Source organism: Leuciscus leuciscus, assembly GCF_965113295.1.
Source record: "Leuciscus leuciscus genome assembly, chromosome: 25".
NCBI classification, from domain to species: Eukaryota; Metazoa; Chordata; class Actinopteri; order Cypriniformes; family Leuciscidae; genus Leuciscus; species Leuciscus leuciscus.
The window spans coordinates 9152938-9172525 of NC_138724.1; the positions used below are offsets into that span (position 1 = coordinate 9152938).

Here is a 19588-nt window from a genome sequence, read left to right on the forward strand (position 1 = left end):
TATATATATTTTTTAAATGTTAAATTGATTATGTTGATTGATTATTGAAAAATAATAATATATTGATATATTGATGTTTAATATAGGGTTATTTTCTGTTCCTTTTCCCCCCCAATTAGGTGATTCTAAGTTTAAATATTGATGATTACAAGCTTGTGGAAATGCAATTACCGGTAATTGCAATTAATTACAGCAAATTGTGCAATTAATTAGTAAAAAAAAAAAAATTATCGATTCCCAGCCCTAATTTAAACATTTCCTCTCCATCTTGCAGAATACTGTACACCAGCAGAATGAAGGAGGACTTCAGGCATAGCCTTAATGCACACACATATATTAGTAGCACCCAGGTTCACTGGAAATATGTGACAGCAGCTCCATTTTGTATGGCGGATTTTAGACGTAGTAAACTTGCTCAGTCATCACCTGATAAAGCATTGCACTTGGGTATGAGTCCCGTAAAACACAAGTAGCAACCAGTGGCAGCACTAGGGCAAGGCCTGTCAGGGCTATAACGTTATCAGAAATTTGTATAGCCACTGGCAAAGCATGATTTGTTTTCGAACGAACGTCCATGACCATTGTGCCTTGTCTGGGCTCACAACAAGGTTTTCATAATGCTGTTGTTACAATACGTGGTGTAGTGAAAAGCACGATGAAGAAGAATAACAGTAGGCCTATTTAATATAAAAACTCAAGAGACACTCACTTAAACACAACATAAAATTAGCGAGAACAGACGAAGACTGAAGGAGAACACAGGGTATAAATGCATGGGCAAACAAAGGGAGCTGATGAGTGAATGACAAGGAACAGGTGAATGAAATGACTAATCAAAAAGACTGGGGAAAACTAGGTCACAGGACTAAACCAAAATGAAACATAATGAAGGGGGGGACACAGAACGTACATGTTACAGCTGTGTTATGTTAAAAGAAGTTTAACTTAGAAAAAACATGTTTCGAGACCCTGCACTCTAGTCTATTTTGTTAATGTTTTTTAAAACACAAACATGTTCTGTTTGCACAGTTCATTCATTTAGCTCACAGCACTTTTTATTTAGGCCAGTAGGTTGGACTGTCATCCAAAAGCGTCATGTTTGCTTCAGCAAATGCATTTTTTCTCATATTTGCTTTTGTTAACACTATCAGTTTAGGGTAGGGATTAGGGATGCACCGATACTACTTTTTCTAGAACAAGTTCGATACAGATACTTTCATTTTTGGTACTTGCCGATATAGAGTACCGATACCTGTATATTCATTGCATTTGTAATTTTTTTAAGTATTGGGTAGAGAAACCAAAAGAATATGAATCAAATTAGTTGGCTTAATTCATTTATCAAAATATTTCCTTCAGTTGTTCAGTTATCATACATGTACGCACGCAGCGTTGTATCGTGGTGTATTTTTGGTATTGGATCATTTTAAAGGGATACTCCACTTTTTTCGGAAATATGCTCATTTTACAGCTCCCCCAGAGTTAAACAGTTGAGTTTTACCGTTTTAGAATCCATTCAGCCGAACTCCGGGTCTGACGGTACCACTTTTAGCACAGCTTAGCATAGATCATTGATTCTGACGAGTCCAGTAGCATTTCTTTCAAAATGACCAAAGAGTTTCAATATTTTTCCTATTTAAAACTTGACTCTTCTGTAGTTAAACCGTGTACTAAGATCGACGGAAAATGAAAAGTTGCGATTTTCTAAGCCTATATGGCTAGGAACTATACTCTCATTCCAGCGCCTGAAAATAGTCCCCAGCTCGGTAACTTCCAACGTGACCGGGACTAAGTTTGTCTAACCTATTAGACCTATTTTCAGGCGCTGCGTCATATCATTACGCCTGCTGGACTCATGGTACGGCCGCACAGTTCCTTGATTATTACGCCGGAATGAGAGTAGTTCCTAGCCATATAGGCTTAGAAAATCGCAACTTTTCATTTTCCGTCGATCTTAGTACACGGTTTAACTACAGAAGAGTCAAGTTTTAAATAGGAAAAATATTGAAACTATTTGGTCATTTTGAAAGAAATGCTACTGGACTCGTCAGAATCAATGATCTATGCTAAGCTATGCTAAAAGTGGTACCGTCAGACCCGGAGTTCGGCTGAATGGATTCTAAAACGGTAAAACTCAACTGTTTAACTCTGGGGGAGATGTAAAATGAGCATATTTCCGAAAAAAGTGGAGTATCCCTTTAATGAGTACGAGTATGAGTACACGAGCGCAGTTATCAGGCCAAATACCGATACTGGTATTGGTATCAGTGCATCCCTAGTCGGGGGTATGATAATTTCAAACGTGATAGAGCATTAACTCTTTCCCTGGTAATTTTCGTCATTTATGACACAATGCCTCCCCGCCATTGACGGAATTTTCAGGGTTTCAGTATTTCCACTGTTATACGGTAGGTGGCGCTATTAGGCATCTTCTGAAAGAGTAGATAATCTCCAGATCAAAAGACATGTGAAGAAGAAGCAGAAACCAGTGATAGCATAGGTAAGCAGGTGCGTACATTTGTAATTGAAATTATTCAACCCCCATTGCAAATCAGGTTTATTGGCAAAATTCAGCAAAACCCAGGATGAGGTATAGGACTGTTGATGGACTCGATCTACTCCATCTATGTTTTTGCTCAAAATGTTGCTTTTTTTTATGAAACATTTAAGTGTTGATAAAAAATAAAATAATGCATGACGCTATAGAATAAAAGTTTAAAAGCAAGAGTGTCTGTTCTTTCTTTTGATATAATGCATTCAGATATTCATACAACAAAATATTCTGCGGGCCATGAAACTTTTGTGAAAGTAATAAAAAAATGCTAGGGGTGGCTTGCAACTTTTTTTCAGAAACGCTGGCGGGGAAACAGTTCACCTTTCAACGCCACTGACCACTCACTTATATTTAATTTTCGAACTGCCGTGATACAAAAAGCAACCAACGTAATAATATGTTGCCACATTCACATTTAACTGTTTTAGAGAAAATGGAACATGATATTTAATGCCGGAAAACATTTTCCTGTGAGACATACTACAAGCACCACAATATCATTTTACAAAATGCAATGGAGAAAAACAATAGCGCCTCTTGTGGACGTGTCACTTGAGAAAAGTGCAGCAAAATGTACCCAGAGCAATGCATTTCAGGTGTTTTCAGAAATGTAGGCTGAAATACAGCTATGTATTTGCTATCCTAACAATGTATAATTATGGTTGATTGCATTATTATTTTATTTATAGCATTTTATGGTTAGTTGCATTATTTGTATTTATACAGTAGCACTGTCCCAGTTTTCCCTGTTGTCCAGGACTCAGAACAGACTAGTGATCATTTTTGTTTGAAACTCAATGGATAGTAACTGATTTGAAAGATATGGGAAGCGCTAAGATATTGGAGCAAATTATAAATGACTTACCCAGCATACTGGAGAGCCAGAGCGCCAGGTCTTCCTTCATGGGCAGCAAGCTGGCCTCATGTCTGCTGGCCAGCCACTGACTGTACTGCTGCAGATCTGTGAGGCCCGGGCCAGCCGGCTGCTGCTTACCGCTCAGAGGACTACACATGCTGCAGAAAGCAGACACATCTACATCAGTGCAACTACATGACATTAATTCAATCATTTGGCTCTGACAAAATTCCTCAAATGAACTATTTCACTTTCCCACAGAGCACAAACGTTGTCTTTCTCTCCTAAAGTGCCTCTGATCATTCAAGCACTTTTGCGTCTGTTGTTTCACAGTAGACTCTTATCCTCCATACTGATCCTCTCATCACAGTCCAGCTCCAGGCTCTCTTTTCTTTGTCCGGTGATATAATATTCACTCTCTTATTTAAAGACAGAACAGCCACTGTGTGGCTTCACTCCAGTCCTGCCCTAGTGATTCTCTTTGACCCAAAAGCTATACAAACACAAACAGACATGCTTTTCCCAATAAAACCTCAGAATAAATTGCCATTTAACATTCAGATAATCTAACTAGATTCAATTTCCTGAAGAAAATACGTCTTAGATGATGTGAAAACTTTGACATTATTCTCTGATCCATTGCTAAGTTGTTCTGACTGGATTCTAGGACTGTACTTGTCAGGGCAATGCTCGGGATGGGATAAGGTGTTCAGAGTGTTTGTTAGGGTGTTGCAATGTGGTTTTTAGAGTTTTTTGAGTGGTCGCTAGATGGTTTCTCACTTCCCTAAGTCAAAAGAGTCCACCACCAGTTATCTTTGATATTCTGGTCTACATAAACTACAGTTCAATTGTTTGGGTTTTTGGAAATAAACTAATGCAAGGATGCATTCAATTGATCAAAAGTGACAGTAAATACATTCATAATTTTACAAAAGATTTCTATTTCAAATAAATAGTTATAATTGAACTTCATATTCAAAGTTATTATATTCATATTAAGCAGCACAACTGATAGTAAGATTCTCGAGCAGCAAATTAGCATATTGGAATGATTTCTGAAGGATCATGTGACACTGAAGACTTGAGCAATGATGCTGAAAATTTTGTTTTGCATCACAGGAATAAATTAAAATGTTAAATATATTAAAAACATTTATTTTAATTTGTATGATATTTTAAAAAATTACTGTTTTTATGCTATTTTTATTCAAATAAGTACAGACTTGGTGAGCATAATTGTTACAACAGCAAAAAGAGTCTTCTACCCGACACTCAAAGCGGCATTACGTCATGAAAGTGTGGAATGGTTATTAGTTGGTTATGTGGTGATGTTGAGGATTATGAACCCTGTGAGGTTTTGTTCAATTTAGTGATAACAATTGTGTCTCTGCAATTACTGCTCTAGCCTCTATTAGTCACAGAGGCATTTCCCTGTTTGTCTAAGGCAGTTACAATTCCCTGTAACAACCTGAGGCGATTTGCAGAAGAATGTGTACCAATCCAGTTTAATATCTATCTGTGATCTACACAAACACGGATGAAGGCAGTGCATTCTTTTTTAATTCTAGTGAATCCTGTCAAGTTAATCTGGTTCTGTCTCTCAGAAAAGCTTGTTACTGCATATCATTGTTGTTTGAAGTTTTTTTTTTTTTTTTTATGCATTGAATGCAGTGGCAGTGGTCTGGTTTATTATGCACACAGAAATGTGGCTATAATTTGTGATGCCACCCAGCACTGCGAGGGATTTCCCCTTACCCATAATTCATTGCATCACATGTGAATTCCAGAGGCACAAGAGAAAAGTTATGAGTTCTGAGAAGTGTAAATATCTTCAGTGATGCAGAATGGGGCCTCTTCCTAAGTCTTTCCCTGCTGTATCCCACTAAGCAACCTGGGAATGAGAACTTGGGTCCAACAATTGTCACATTGTTGTTGTGAGCTCTGAATGGCTGGCAGTCCAATGCGAACTGAAAGTCAATCTGTATATTTTTCTTGTTTCACAAAATAGCCAGAGTTCACTTTACCTGCCAAACGTCTATCAGATAAACCCAAATCTCCTCTTTTCTTTTCTTTATGAAAGAGCTCCTGTGCTGGAAAAGGTTGAGAGAAACAGAAAGAGGAGAAAAAGAGGTGTTACTGGCACTCTAAGGAATTAAAAAAGGAGGACAAATTGTTCCATATGGACAAAGCAAGATGCCTTTTGAGACGTGAACAGTAGTCCACTAATAATATCAGTGCTGTCTGTGTTTAATATTTCCCCGACTGATTCAGTGATCATCAGGGCTTGAATTATAAAGCTGATACGATCTGAGATTGGCCTTATTATTAGTAGTGCCTGCATCACTTTTACTACTCTAAAATAATCAGATCTGGCAGACGATAAAAAGCATGAGAAAATGATCCTGCACACTTATACCGAAGAAAGAAGCCAAGCGATATATAGAGAGACCCAAATAATAAGACTTAGGTATTTTGACAATCAGTAAGCAACCAACAAGCAACCTCCCAAGAACATAAAAACCTCTCTAAACACAACACCTTAGCACTGACACACACACACACACACATAAGTATGTGTGTGTACAGAGAGAGAGAGAGAGAGAGAGAGAGAGAGAGAGAGAGAGGCGTCAAAGGTTTCTGTTTACAATGTGTTTGTTAAAGCGTTGAGCATTGTAGCCACAGACATGTTTGTTGAGCATGTGAACACAATGGCAAAGATGTGTTCAAGTTAAAAGGTTTGTTCACCCAAAAATGTTAATTCTGTCATTATTTACTCACCCTTATGTCGTTCCAAACCCGTAAGACTTTTGTTCATCTTCAGAACACAAATGAAGATCTTTTTGATGAAATCTGAGAGCTTTCTGTCCCTCCATTGACAATCTACCACTTTGACGCTTCAAAAAGTTAATAAATCGTAAAACTAATCCATATGAATTGAGCGGTTTAGTCCAAACTTTCTGAAGAGACTTGATCGCTTTATATGATGAACAGATTGAATTTAAGCTTTTATTCACATATGAACACAAACCTCTTGCAGAAGCTCAAACGTGATGCGTAACACGAGGATGAACCTCATTGGTTCTCGCACGTCAAGCAAACATGCTTAAGCTTCGCTTCTGTTTACCACAACTGATGTGTGAGTTTATGATTGTTTATATGTGAATAAAAGCCTAAATTCAATCTGTTCATCATATAAAGCGATCGAGTCTCTTCAGAAAATTCGACTAAACCGCTCAATTCATTTGGATTAGTTTTACGATCTCTTTATGAAGTTATTGAAGCGTCAAATTGGTAGTTGCGTAGCTGTCAATGGAGGGACAGAAAGCTCTCAGATTTCATCAAAAACATCTTCATTTGTGTTTTCAGAAGATGAACGAAAGTCTTACAGTTTTGGAACGACATGAGGGTGAGTAAATAGCCTAATGACAGAATTTTTTATTTTGGGTGAATTATCCCTTTAAGACAGTTTTTGTTCAGCGTGAGCTCTGTATGCTCGAAAATTATTTCATAATATCCAACGAAGTACAAACAAAGTAAAACTGTTTGTAATTTGTTGGCTATTATGAAATGATATGATATACAACTATATAACATTATGGCATCAGGTTTTGTATGAAAAAGTACTACACAGATTTCCTTCAGAAAAGTGGCACTTAATAAAACAGACAAGCATTCACTAAAATCTCTCTCTCTTTTCTCAAAGACTGCTCACCTTTTGCTGACATTAGACACTCACAAAACTGCATGATCACCTCCTTGAAACAGATGCTCGGCAAACACACGCCCGCACAGTTCAAAGATGGAGAGTACATTTATATTTATATGGTACATTAACCACCACACATATAAACTCACATATTGGACACATATGTTTGATACCAAAGGTCAGTGTACAGTGTGACAGACAAACCTTTAGCTCTGAAAATTATACTGAACAACATAATATTCTTTCAGTCTAGCAAACAGATGAGATTAATTTGAAGTTGCGACAGTGGAGTTATATAAAGGCAATAAGTGTCTCCCATAGTTTGTGTGAAATTCCCATCCGTAAACCTAACACTGACCATGACTAATGCAGAAATATAAGTGATAATACTCCAGCTCGATTATCTGATTCTGGTGCAGTTATTTGAGCTTCAACGCTGTGTCATGTTCATCAAGCACAGAACACACATTGTATTCTGCCCTTAAAGGACTGTGAAGGGTAAATCACACACACACACACACACACACACACACACACACACACACACACACACACACACACACACACACACACACACACAGGACACCTTCAGTCTCCATGCAGTGGTCATTTTATCACATTTTCTAAATTCAACCTGAATTTTTTTGAAGTTCATATCAAAGTCTATTTCCTTTCCCAGTTAGGTTACTCAGTCTAGTTGTCTGCACAATCCAATTCCTTAATGCTTGATGTATCAGACTGGCTATAATTATATTTGCAGGCTTTAACTGTTAGTTTGAAGTGCACAATAACACATTTAACTGAACAGCTCATATATGAGAGAAACTCAAATACCTTCTGCAGTCTAATAGCAAAAAACTGTTATTTTCTTTTTGTTTTCAAGTGGGTATGCTTGACATTTTATGACTGTAGTAATATTTCCAAGCTGCTGGTGCTTTCATGAGCTATTTTAACACTAAAGAGAAACCACAAAAACAGACTATATTGTAGGCAGATCTAAACTAGATGCATTCCTCAAAAAAGTACTTATGTAAGTATAATTAGGGTAATGAATGTTGAAGGAACTTTTTCAACGTTAATGCATTTTATTTTAAAAAGAATACAAATATTTTACTGTAGGCTACAATATGTAATTATATCTATCCATTTATCTATCCATGTATCTATCCATCTTTCTATACATCTATCTATCTATACATCTATACATCTATACATCTATCTATCAGAAACATATTTCTCTTTCCAGAAAAATACCCACTCACCCTCCAGAATGCACTGCCTGCAGTCGGTTCTTCAATAGTAGTCTCTCGTTTCCAACGAATTCATGTTTTTCTCAAGCACAGGGTCCTCAGACTGTTTACCATGACACTGAGCCTCAAAGAGCCGAATGTCATTGCGAGTCTCAGTTCAAAGTGCGCTCATCTCACCGCCTCCCTGAGAGACGCGACGCGACGCGCCTTTATCAGCGCGATGCGACAGCTCCGTGCAGGAGAGACCAGAAAACGAGCCACACAGTAGAGAAAAACGTTAACTGGCCGGAAAAATACAAATACCATAAAAATCTTACAAAGAAATAATATTATATAAAGTACAGATCAAAATTATTACAACATTTAAAATAAAATAGGCTACAAAACGTGCTTTTCACACACAAAAAAAGAAAATCATTTGTAAAATGAGAATCTATTTATACGTTGGAACAAGTTATCAAAGTTATTCTATAGATCGTTTTGTGTAAAAAAAAAAGAAAAAGAAAATGTATAAATATATATTTGCAACTTTTATTTTGAAAAACTATCACGGAAGTTCAGTACCGCGAAAAAAAAGTGACGTCGTGCGCGTCCTCCACCAATAGCGAATCAAGAACGAAGCACGCGCTGGCTGAAGTTCATATTCCATGCTGACTTGTTTATGTGCGGTAACAGTGCATGGAGTTTCATGGAGGCTGTGCTGAGACAACTGAAGAACATCCTGGAGTTACTGGCCGTGTCTCAGACGGACCGCGTGCGTGAGTGGGACCAGCACACCTTACAGCGGGCGTTCCAGTGGGCCGAGTACTGCGAGCAGCTCCACTCCCGCTTCCAGTCCAACCCCACGGTCCGGTCCGCACTGGAGGCCGGTCTGAAGGACACCAACCAGCGGCTGCAGGACGCGCTACCGGCGCACTCTCCAGTCATGTTCTCGGACCTGGCTCAGTGTCAGCACAAGCTGCTCGTGCATCTACTCTCGAACCCTTACTCACCGAACTCCGTTGTTCAAATGCTTTTCCCAAATCCCAAAACTGCAGCACAGGAATTCCAGTTTGATCAAAGCAGCTTCATTACATGCAAATCTGCGTTTAATCTGCTATGCTGCTCGTTTGACCGGACTAGTCATCCTGGGTTACAGGTTGAGGCAGAAGTGAGAGGCAAACTGCTCAGGGAACTCCTGAACTCTCTGCTAACTCGTTCCGGCAATGAGGAGTATGCCAGGACAGTGCTAGACTCCATCCTCCGTGACAGCGCGGGAAACACGGAAAGCCTTTATGATGTCATAGCCGCTGCGCTCCTCAGTGATGACGACACGAACGCCGTCACTCAGCACTTTATCCTCGCCTGGATTCAAGATCACGACGGGTGTTTGAGTAAACTGTGCAGATCGCTGTCTCCCGGACTTTGCACTGTCCTCTCCCGACAGTCCCCTGAGTTTAAACAGGCATATTGGGGTGTTTTGAAACAGTGGGCGTCCTGCTTGCAGAATGACGTCTTGGAGAGTGTTTGGGTGCCGACGTCAGATGGGCCAGTGACGTTTAATGCACTGGCTGATCGATTAAAAGATTTATTAAATTCAGGAGCACCATTAAAAGAGGAGACTGAGACTGAGCTTAACGCGCTCAAACAGGAAGATGGAGACTTTAATGTGAAGGGCATCAGTGTGTGGACTGATCTAATCATTCAACTGAAGAGTGGAAGTTAATTCAATAATATTATTTAGCTAGGCTATTTAACATTTGATGTTAATTGAACTAATGGTAATGTGCTCTATTTTAGGTTAGGTGCCTTTTTCCCCATACGTATTATAATTATGAATAGCCTAAATTTGGCATGTTTTTATATTTTGACTTTCTTTTTTCTTTTTTTAAGAGCCAGCAATTATAATAGGCTAAATTTTTTTTTTTTTTAATCCAATTTTTATTATTTATTTTTCTTCTTAGTATTGGGAACAAAAAATATTTTTCTCTTTTGTAAATTCTGATATTTTGTCATTTTGTAATAATTTCAGGTGTTATTATATTAGTTATTATTTTATAAGAGTCATCATAATATTGATTTTGTTTCTCCATTGCCTATATTTAGTCTTTTTTTCATTATTGAAATTTCTAAACGTCATTTTGTCCCTCATTGAGAAAAATATCCAGAGAAAGAAAGACCCTTTCTCTTGTGTTGCCATGATGCCTCGAGCTCCTGGCCGACAGGGGGCGACAGCGCTCTTTACACCATCACACGTGCTTTATTTCAGAGCTGAGTCCTTAGAGCTATTTTATTTATAGCTGAATAAAAAAAAAATTATCTTAAATTATATTTTTAACAGTGTTGCTATCCTATTTGACGTTTATGCATTTCTTACAGTTTTCTATAATTTCATCACTGGTTGATTGCAGGGATAATTGCAACACTTTTTGGTATTACTCATTAAAAATTGTTAAAGTAAATAATAGTCAATAATTGTATCCCTTAAAACTCATCTTTGATCACCAAAATTACATATTTAAACATTTTGTCTTTTCTTGAAGAAAAAATGACTTCATGCCTTAAAATATCTTGAATGTAACTCTACACCCATGGCTCATTTAGTATATGTGGTTCTATGAATATGCAAATGAGCCCCGCCTCCACTCACTCACTCACTCACTCATTGACGATCACACGTTGATCTGATTGGTTATAAGGTAGTTTGTGACGTCAGAAACACTCACTATTATCTGTCTTTGGTTCACTGCAGTTTTAAGGAGAAAATACTCAGCAATGGTGTCGACTTATGAATTTACACATGGTTTGTCTTAAAGCACATTAAAAACACCACATAGACATATAAACAACATTAAAAGCTGGATTTTCACCACAGGGGGACTTTAAGAAATAAATGAATTGTAGTATCAGTGATATTCTGCAGTGAAAATTACGGCATCATTTACTCATTCTAATGTTGTTCCAAACCTGTATGAGTTTCTTTCCTCTGTTGAACACAAAAGAGGATATTTTGAAGAATGTTTGTAACCAGACAGTTGATGGACCCCATTGACTATTGTCAAAGAGTGCCGTCAACTGGTTACCAACATTCTTCAAAATATCCTCTATTGTGTTCAACAGAAGAAAGAAACTCATACTGGAACAATTTGAGGGTAAGTAATGACAACATTTTCATTTTGGGGTGAACTAACCCTTTAAGATGGAAAATACAGAAACACAAAGTTCTTCACGGTCATAGTATCAGGTAAAAAATCAGCTAAAAATGCCTTTTCTAAGCAGAATAAAATAATCATTGAAATTCATTGGTGTGAAAGTGTGAAAACCCTGAGAAACATTACAAAACAGCAGTTGTCCATGTCAGTGTGCGCTAGGTCTAAACTGTAATTCTGTTTTTCATCATTGTATAATTAATAAATACACACCACTCCTTCATTAAAGAGAAATGGTGCTGGGCTGCTTTGAATAGGCTGTGTGACAGATGGTGGCATCACAGTCGCCGTGGCAACCGTTGGCATTAAGCACAGGATTCCATTTGAATAGAAGGAAGAGGCCAGGCAGCAAATGCGTGCGCCTTTTAAATTGGTCCCCGGGGACACACAGGCGCGTGCTTCATGGGCTGGGTTTCATATGTCTGTCACATTAAGGAGGAGGAGAAAGAGATCTGGAATCTGCGTCGGCCAGGGTCACACGTTCATTGATTTATGAGGACACTTGAGATTGTTGAAACCCACAATCAAACCTCATTGCTCATGACTTCATCTGAAATCTCAAAAGCATCACGTTGTTTGTTAATGCTTTAAAATAGAAAAGTGGCAGTTTAATTTCCTTTTCAAACAGGTCCTGTACTCTTAATAAATAATTAGTCAATCTTATCTCTAAATTGATTTTGCGTCTAATAACAAACAGGATCATTGTGAAGAACTGAATCCTATATTTTAAACTGTTATGGTTTCAAGTTACATTTTTTAAGGTTGTTTTTAGGCCTGATTTGGTTGGAATATTTATAAATAAATAAATCTGTATTGTCTATGTTGTTTGAGGATCTGTTGTGTTTTGAGTTATGGCAGATTATATGTAATGATGTTTAAAGGGGCTATAGGTAAGAATTTTCATGTATTAATCACTTTTTTATGGCCAATGTGTGAACAGCTTGTAACGAAACTTTAAAAACGAGATCTTCTCCGACTTCCGTTGACTATGAAAGCTTGACGACTGATTTTTATGTGAAGGACTTGGGACGTTTTCGCCGTGAAAATCAAAAGGATGTGATGTTTTCTCACACCGCCAAGAGCCTCTCTTCCGTTCTATGACACATGAAACAAATGCTTGTACAATGTTCAGGATAATGCAGAAAGAACCATTCTGCGCTGAAATGTCAGTGTCATGCAAAGAAAAGGGATTCATTCAAACTATAGTCTCACATAGCTAGATCTATATTGGTATATTGCATGGGTCCTAAAAAGTTAAACCAAAGCATTTCGATCGCCGCAGCGTGGATGGCGTGGGAATGTTCGTTAACAGTACATCGCTGTAAAGGTATTTCCAACTTCTTTTTACTTCTAAGCGAAGAGCCAAAAAGAACTTCGCCGTCAGTATATTAGGGCCTTGAATCACGTTCAGTCTCTTGTACGTTACTTTAGGTGTGTTAAGGCTGATTTATACTTCTGCGTCGATCCTGTGCCATAGCTACGGCATAGCTCGTAGGCTCGGAAAATGAAACAACGCGTCAATTCTACGCAGACCACAAGCGCTGTGATTGGTCTGCTAGAACCCCTCCCTCAGGGGTTACACATGCTCCCTCATGTGCTCCCTCTGCATGTGTAATTGCACATCGACGCGGACAATGACGCAGAAGTATAAATGAAAACCGACATGTAGCCTACGGCGTAGGTCCAACGCAGAAGTATAAATCAGCCTTAAAGGGGTCATATAATGGTACATGCACTTTTACAAGTTGATTGTACAGAAATGTGTGTTGGCAGTGCCTTCACACAACCATCATAAAATGATAAAAATCCATCCAGTGTTTTTTTTTAAATCTTCTTATATGTTTCCCCCCATCTCAAATCAAGCTGTTCGATTTTGTGACGTCACAAAATCGATGCCCCTCCCACGATGGTTGATTGACAGGAGCGTTTCAACACAGACCCGCCCTCGTGAGCGAGCTGTCAATCATAGCCTGCGCCGACCGGCGCGTTCAGTGTTGATAGGTGGAGCACTGAGTAGAATGGCGTCTAAGCGATTGTGGTGTTCTGTTCTTGGGTGTAATAACGAACACAGCAGTCATGTTGATGTTCCTAAATCCGTACAGCTGAAGACGCAGTGGCTGAGTTTGTTTTCGAAGGGAATATTCCCCACGATCAACGTCAATGCTTTCATGTTTGCGCGAATCATTTCACACACCAGACTGCTTTATAAACGAGGGTCAGTAAAAAGCTGGTTATTTGCTAAGAAGCTGCTCCTGAAAAAAGGATCAGTACCAACTATTCGTGTTCCTGCTGCACCTCCAGAAGAACTGAAGTGGGTGTAACGTTTTATTGACCTTTATATTAATCTTTATATTAATCTTTGCAAATCGCTTGCACGCTTCACGATGAATGCAGCTATTTTTACACTCAGGGTACATTACAGCATGTTTTCTATGTATGACGTTCTCAATATATTTCATAATCCCATGTTTATAATGAACAACGCGTTATGGTTATTGTGTTATTATTACAAACGGTGTACGCACTGAACAGAGGGGCGGGGTGAGCAAAGCTCATTATCATTTAAAGACCCATGCACTTAAACGGCGTGCTGAAAACAGAGCTGTTTTTGACCAGGTGAAATTAGTGTTTTCTTAAAACACTAATGAGAATTTTTTATTAAAGTATATTACAAACTTTTAATTTAGACCCTAAAGAATCATATTAGCTTGTACAAAAATGACATTATATGACCCCTTTAAGAGTGCGAGCAATAAGTTGCTGACTGCAGTTCACTTAACGACCACCGGTGTCGCCAATATCAAGGGTTTCTGAGTTCTACATAGAGCCCCTTTGAGCTTAAAGACCCTCTGTGTTGGAAATCAAGTTTTTAATGTTGATTATATGTCTTGTATGTCTTATAGAATCTTGATTATATGAGTGGTGTTTTTAATGTGCTTTAAAACAAACCATGTGAAAATTCATTATTTTCTCCTTAAAACTGCAATGAACCAGGGACAGTCTCAAAAACATGGTTTGAAATCGCTGGTGTTTCTGACATCAGAAAATACCTTGTAACCAATCAGGTCAACGTGTGATCATCAACCAGTGGATTGGATCGTGAGCTGGTGAGTGAGTGGAGGCGGGGCTCATTTGCACATTCATAGAACCGTGTATACTAAATGAGGCAAGGGTGTAGATTTACATTCAAGCTATTTTAAGGCATGAAGAATTTTTTTTTCAAGGATAAAACGTTTAAATGTGTAATTTTGGTGATCAAAGACGAGTTTTAAGGCATACAATTATTGACTACAGATGGACTGCTAACATTTTTTAATTAATGAGCAAAAAACAAAAAGTGTTACAATTATACCTGCTCTATATCCTGCATTCAACCAGGAAAGAAATTGCAGACACACTAGTTTCTCTCTTTTCTGACTCCAGAGCACATGCTCTGGAGATGCTGTGGTTTCTTTGACAGCAGACAAATAGTTCTTCTTTTTTTTTCTCATCCCTGTCTCCTTGGAAACAAAGAAAATGTGTTCTCTCAGCTCAAATATGCAGTGAGAAAGCAGCAGGGCAATGCTGAGAAAACACAACCGTTTCCACAGTGAATAATCAGAGGCGAGATTTCCTCCCTAACACAGCAATTCATTATTTAGGGGGACTTGATGTCATTATTCTTCCATAATACAGATATTTTCCTGCCTCTCACTTCTGGAGAGACATTATGCAGGAACGTTGGAATGTCTTTGAAGTGATGTAAATTCAGTACTCGTACACACAGGTTAATTTATTCCTTCCCATAATTGTGCTTATGCACATCTTAATCATTTTAATTCAACATTGACATGATTGATTTGTTGATATTTCATGTAAAGAACCAATGAAATCATTTGATGAGCTATGTTACCGTATTTCCTATTGAAACTGACATTTTGGATGGAGAGTATCGAAGAGTAAATATTATAATGCCACAGCCGTAAACCGTGCCACTTGTTATTTTTTGCAGGTGGTATTAAAGGGGAGGGACATACTCATTCTAGAGAGCATTTGTTGGACAAAAATCAGTGTAGTTCATCTGATTTTGTTGATCTGTCATCAATATTGGTCAGTGTGGAATGTGTATATCTGTATCTGTAAAAGTTGTTGGAGAACACTAGCAAATAGAATTTCCTAAGGATGATTTCATGAGATCTTAAAAGTCCATTATTTCAACGGACTCTTGAGAGTTTATTGGCTAATCTAAGGTCATGTGATCTGTCTTTGGTGGATTTACAATAGTTTTGAATGCCAAATAGATGCAATAGTATTGATTCAAGCACCACGATATAACACAATCTGCACACTCAATGCCATTAAATGGCTTCTTAATAACTAAAATATTACAAAAGAAATGGCTTATTTACTGGAACACACAAAATAAAGAAAAACACATGTTTTCCACATATGAACACACCTTTATTATCTGTATTCCCCATGGACTTGGCGAGCTGGTGTGAGTGTGTGTTGGGGGCGGGGTAGTGACAGCACCAATGAGGACATGGTTTGTTAAGCATGTGATGAAAAGCTCTGAGAGATTGCAGACAGATGATGGACACTGCTTTTTAGAACAACAGGGGAACAGAAGCTGACGAATACTGAAGAACAAACACCCAAACAATGATATTCCTTATCACTGGTTCTAATTGTTTACTCTGAATTTAAAATGTGAATATATATATATATTTAAATAATAATATAAGATTACATATTATTTGACTATAAAAGTTAAGAAAGCCATTACTGAGGTGCACCTTTTTTACTGAAATTACTTAGTGAATTTTTGTACTTTTAGAGTCCATGACCATGCCCTGAAATTTCTACATAAAAGGCTCAAATTAATGCTTATTTTACCATGCAGTCTAATCCATCAGACAGTATACTAAAGCACATTCCTATCCTCTTTCACATGGGAAATACACAAACTGTAGATAAAAAAAAAAATTCCTTCATCTGACTAACAGATGTCGTTCAATAGTGAAAACTTGTACAGCATTTGGTGCGTGAGTAATGGAATTACTGAAAGGTTTCAGACAAACTGTCTTTGTGATTAGCACTTGCTCTGTTTGTAACGTCTGCTGATCATTTGTTCACACCTCCATCACTCATATACTCTCAGTTCTGCACAAGAGCACAGAGAAGAAGTGAAAAATTATGGAAAGTTCTGAGACTCACTTCAGTCCAAATTCACTGAGGTAATTTTAAGATGATGAGAAAGAAGGGGAAGCAGAAAAGAATAGGGAAGAAGAAAGGGAAAGGGAAGTTAAGAAGAAAACAAACTGGAAAGTCGAACAAGAATGGGAATGGGATGAAGAAGCGGAATGATGGAAGAGAAGGGGAACTAGAAAAGCATGGGGAAAGTGAAAGGGGAATCAGAAAGGAAGAGGAAAGCAAAGAGAATGGTGAAGCAAAATGGGAAAGGGAATGGGGCAGGAAAGGGAAGGAAACAGAAAAAGAAAACAGAATAGAAAGGCAAACAAGAACGGGAAGAAGCAGCAGAATGGTGAAAGAGAAGGGGAACCAGAAAGGAAGAGAAAAGTGAGGGTGAAATGAATGGTAAGCAAAATTAGAAATGGGAATAAAAGGAAAGGGAAGGTAAAGAGAAAACAGACTGGAAAGGAAAACAAGAAAGGGAAGAAGCAGCAGAATGGTGAAGGAGAAGGGGAACCAGAAAGGAAGATAAAGTGAAGGTGAAACAAAGGGGAAGCAACATTTGAAAGCCAATGGGGAAAAAAAAGAGAAAGGGAAGGTAAAGAGAAAACAGAACAGAAAGGCAAACAAGAATGGGAATAAGTAGCAGAATGGTGAAAAAGAAGGGGAACCAGAAAGGTAGTGGAAAGGGACCCAAGGGAAAGGAAGGAAAAATGGAATGGGAACCAGAAAAGAAATGGAAAACAGGATAAAGGGAAAGAGAAGAGGACCATGAGAGTAAATGGATCATGAAAGGGAAAGAAGGGGCAGTCAAATGGTGACTGAGGTGCCCAGCCCCTCTAAAGAGCGCTGTTGTTGATCAAGGTGTAATTGTCACGATCCACACTAGGAAACACAGGAGAAGATCCAAATGCAGTAAGTATCTTTAATGAGGGAAATCCGTTACTCAAAATCCAGTCCAGGCAGAGGTCATAACCAGGGTAGCAATCAAACATAAACAAAACAACGGGCAATAACAGACTTAGAAACAGAACTCAGAAGTGGCGTGATAATTACAAGGACTCCGTGACACATACTAAAACAGACAGGGTTATATACACAGGGAAACGACAATGCTAATGGGGAATTGGCTGAGTGCAATGATTAGTGACAAGGGACAGCTGAGTGCAATGAAGAACAAGGATCGTGGGGAATGTAGTTCAGAATGTGACAGACACCGTGGGGAAGGAGGACATCTAGTGGTGACCCAGGGAACTCAAACACTGTGAACTCCAGACACTGTGACAGTGATTGTGGTGGTTTTGCTTGTGTTTGAATATCTGACTCAAACACAGAGCCTAATGTGTGACAGTGTGAAAGTATGAAGATGTTTCATAGACCTAGTTTCATTCCTTTGCTTTGAACTGTCTGTGTCTTAAAGCATACAGGATGCATTGTCTCCTGTTGTAGACATTATTAAAGGGGTCATATGATGCGATTTCATGTTTTCCTTTTTCTTTAGTGTGTTATGTAGCTGTTTGTGCATGTATAAGATCTGCAGAGTTACAAAGCTCAAAGTGTCAAACCTAAAAAGGTATTCTTTGTAAAAGTTAAGGCTCAGCGACGCCTTCCTAAAACGCTTAGTTTAAACACGCCTCCACAAATCTACGTCAGTGAGTTTCAGAACACCGCCCGAATGTATATGCCGATCAGAGAACACCGTGATTTTCAGAACGATGAGCTTTGTAAAAATCGGAGCATTTCAGAAAGACGGGGCATAGAGGAGCAACAATAGCCGCGTTTCCACCGAAATTACCCGGAGCAATTTGTCCCAGGAACTTTTTTTGCCCCAGACCGGTTGCTTTCTGCGTTTACACCATAGACAGTATAAGAAGTGGACAGAGCCATCTCATTGGAACTCAATTGAGACAAGTGAAGCCCATTTTCAGCGATTTCTTAGGACTTCTGTTCCTGACGCGCAGACTCAAACAGAGCTTGGCGACGTAGATGTGACGTGAGCAACCCGTCTGTCTTCTAGTAGCTGTGCCAAGAGAAATCTGAATCATTCCCTTCCGAATCTTGCAGAGACGGAGAGCGTGAGTAGGAGCTGTCCATGAGCTAGGAGCAGGAGAAACTTTTGCTAGGTATTCTGATTAATTATTTTGTAATTTTGCCTCCACGTCTCCCCGATTGCCCGCAAGCTTCTCCTCCCGTCCATACGGTAATCTCTCTACTGTGCGACAAAGAGTCGCGTGGTTATGACGCAATCGTTAGCCTACTTTTACAAAAACTGCTTCTACGGGGCCATAACGTAAGCTACAAGGTAATGGAGCATTTTATACATTGTCGTGTTTCTTTAGAAATAAATAATGGACAAATGGAGTCTTCAAACGCCTCAGATGTAAAGTTATTCGCTGTCAAAGTGACGCCAAAATGAATGGGAGTCAATGCCATGCTAACAGCAGGTGAAGTTCTGCTACAAGATGGTGGCACGCGGCCGGCTTCAACTTCCGGTCGACTTCCTTCCCGCTTGGTTTACACCGCGGTCTAAAGTACCGGGAAGGTAAACTGCGCGCAACTGCTCCTCCCAGTCTGCGACAGACAGTAATCAGTTTTGAGCGCCACATTTATAATAAGTATGGAGGAGATTCAAACTGTGCTGCAGTTATGTATTGGTTTACTAACGAGGTAATTAACAAAACAAAATAGACGAGCACTGATACTAAAGCGTGTTCAGAAAGCTCGTATGCGTATAAAATGAGACAACGTATGTTATCAGTTATTGTGAGATGCCTGGGACGAACGCGCAAAAAATTTCTCTTTCGCAAATACGCTTAAAAAAAAGCCTGAACCCCGTCTATCAATCATAAATAGTGACAGTCT

General features: G+C 38.7%; 2 protein-coding genes across 3 annotated transcripts in view; one reads left to right on the top strand and one right to left on the bottom strand.

Annotated features, from left to right (window-relative positions):
- Positions 1–8530, bottom strand: part of gas2a (growth arrest-specific 2a) — a 43272-nt gene extending 34742 nt beyond the window's left edge. Inside the window, exons 1-3 of one of the 2 annotated variants that reach the window (XM_082160517.1) lie at positions 8379–8509; positions 5435–5500; positions 3420–3568 (exon numbers count right to left, since the gene is read on the bottom strand). In XM_082160517.1, the coding sequence (XP_082016643.1) occupies positions 3420–3567 (148 nt within the window). In that variant the 5' untranslated portion in view covers position 3568; positions 5435–5500; positions 8379–8509. Of the gene's footprint in view, positions 1–3419; positions 3569–5434; positions 5501–8378 lie in introns of both variants that reach the window. The other variant, XM_082160516.1, reaches the window with a different exon arrangement.
- A 336-nt stretch (positions 8531–8866) lies between these two features.
- fancf (FA complementation group F) lies at positions 8867–12266 on the top strand. The gene has a single exon (XM_082160514.1). It carries the CDS (start codon positions 9028–9030, stop codon positions 10069–10071), a length of 1044 nt encoding a protein of 347 aa, XP_082016640.1. The 5' UTR covers positions 8867–9027; the 3' UTR covers positions 10072–12266.
- Positions 12267–19588: the final 7322 nt, after the last annotated feature.

Excerpts from the sequence above, each read along its gene's own strand:
- fancf (XM_082160514.1), top strand. The coding sequence starts at position 9,028 with ATGTGCGGTAACAGTGCATGGAGTTTCATGGAGGCTGTGCTGAGACAA.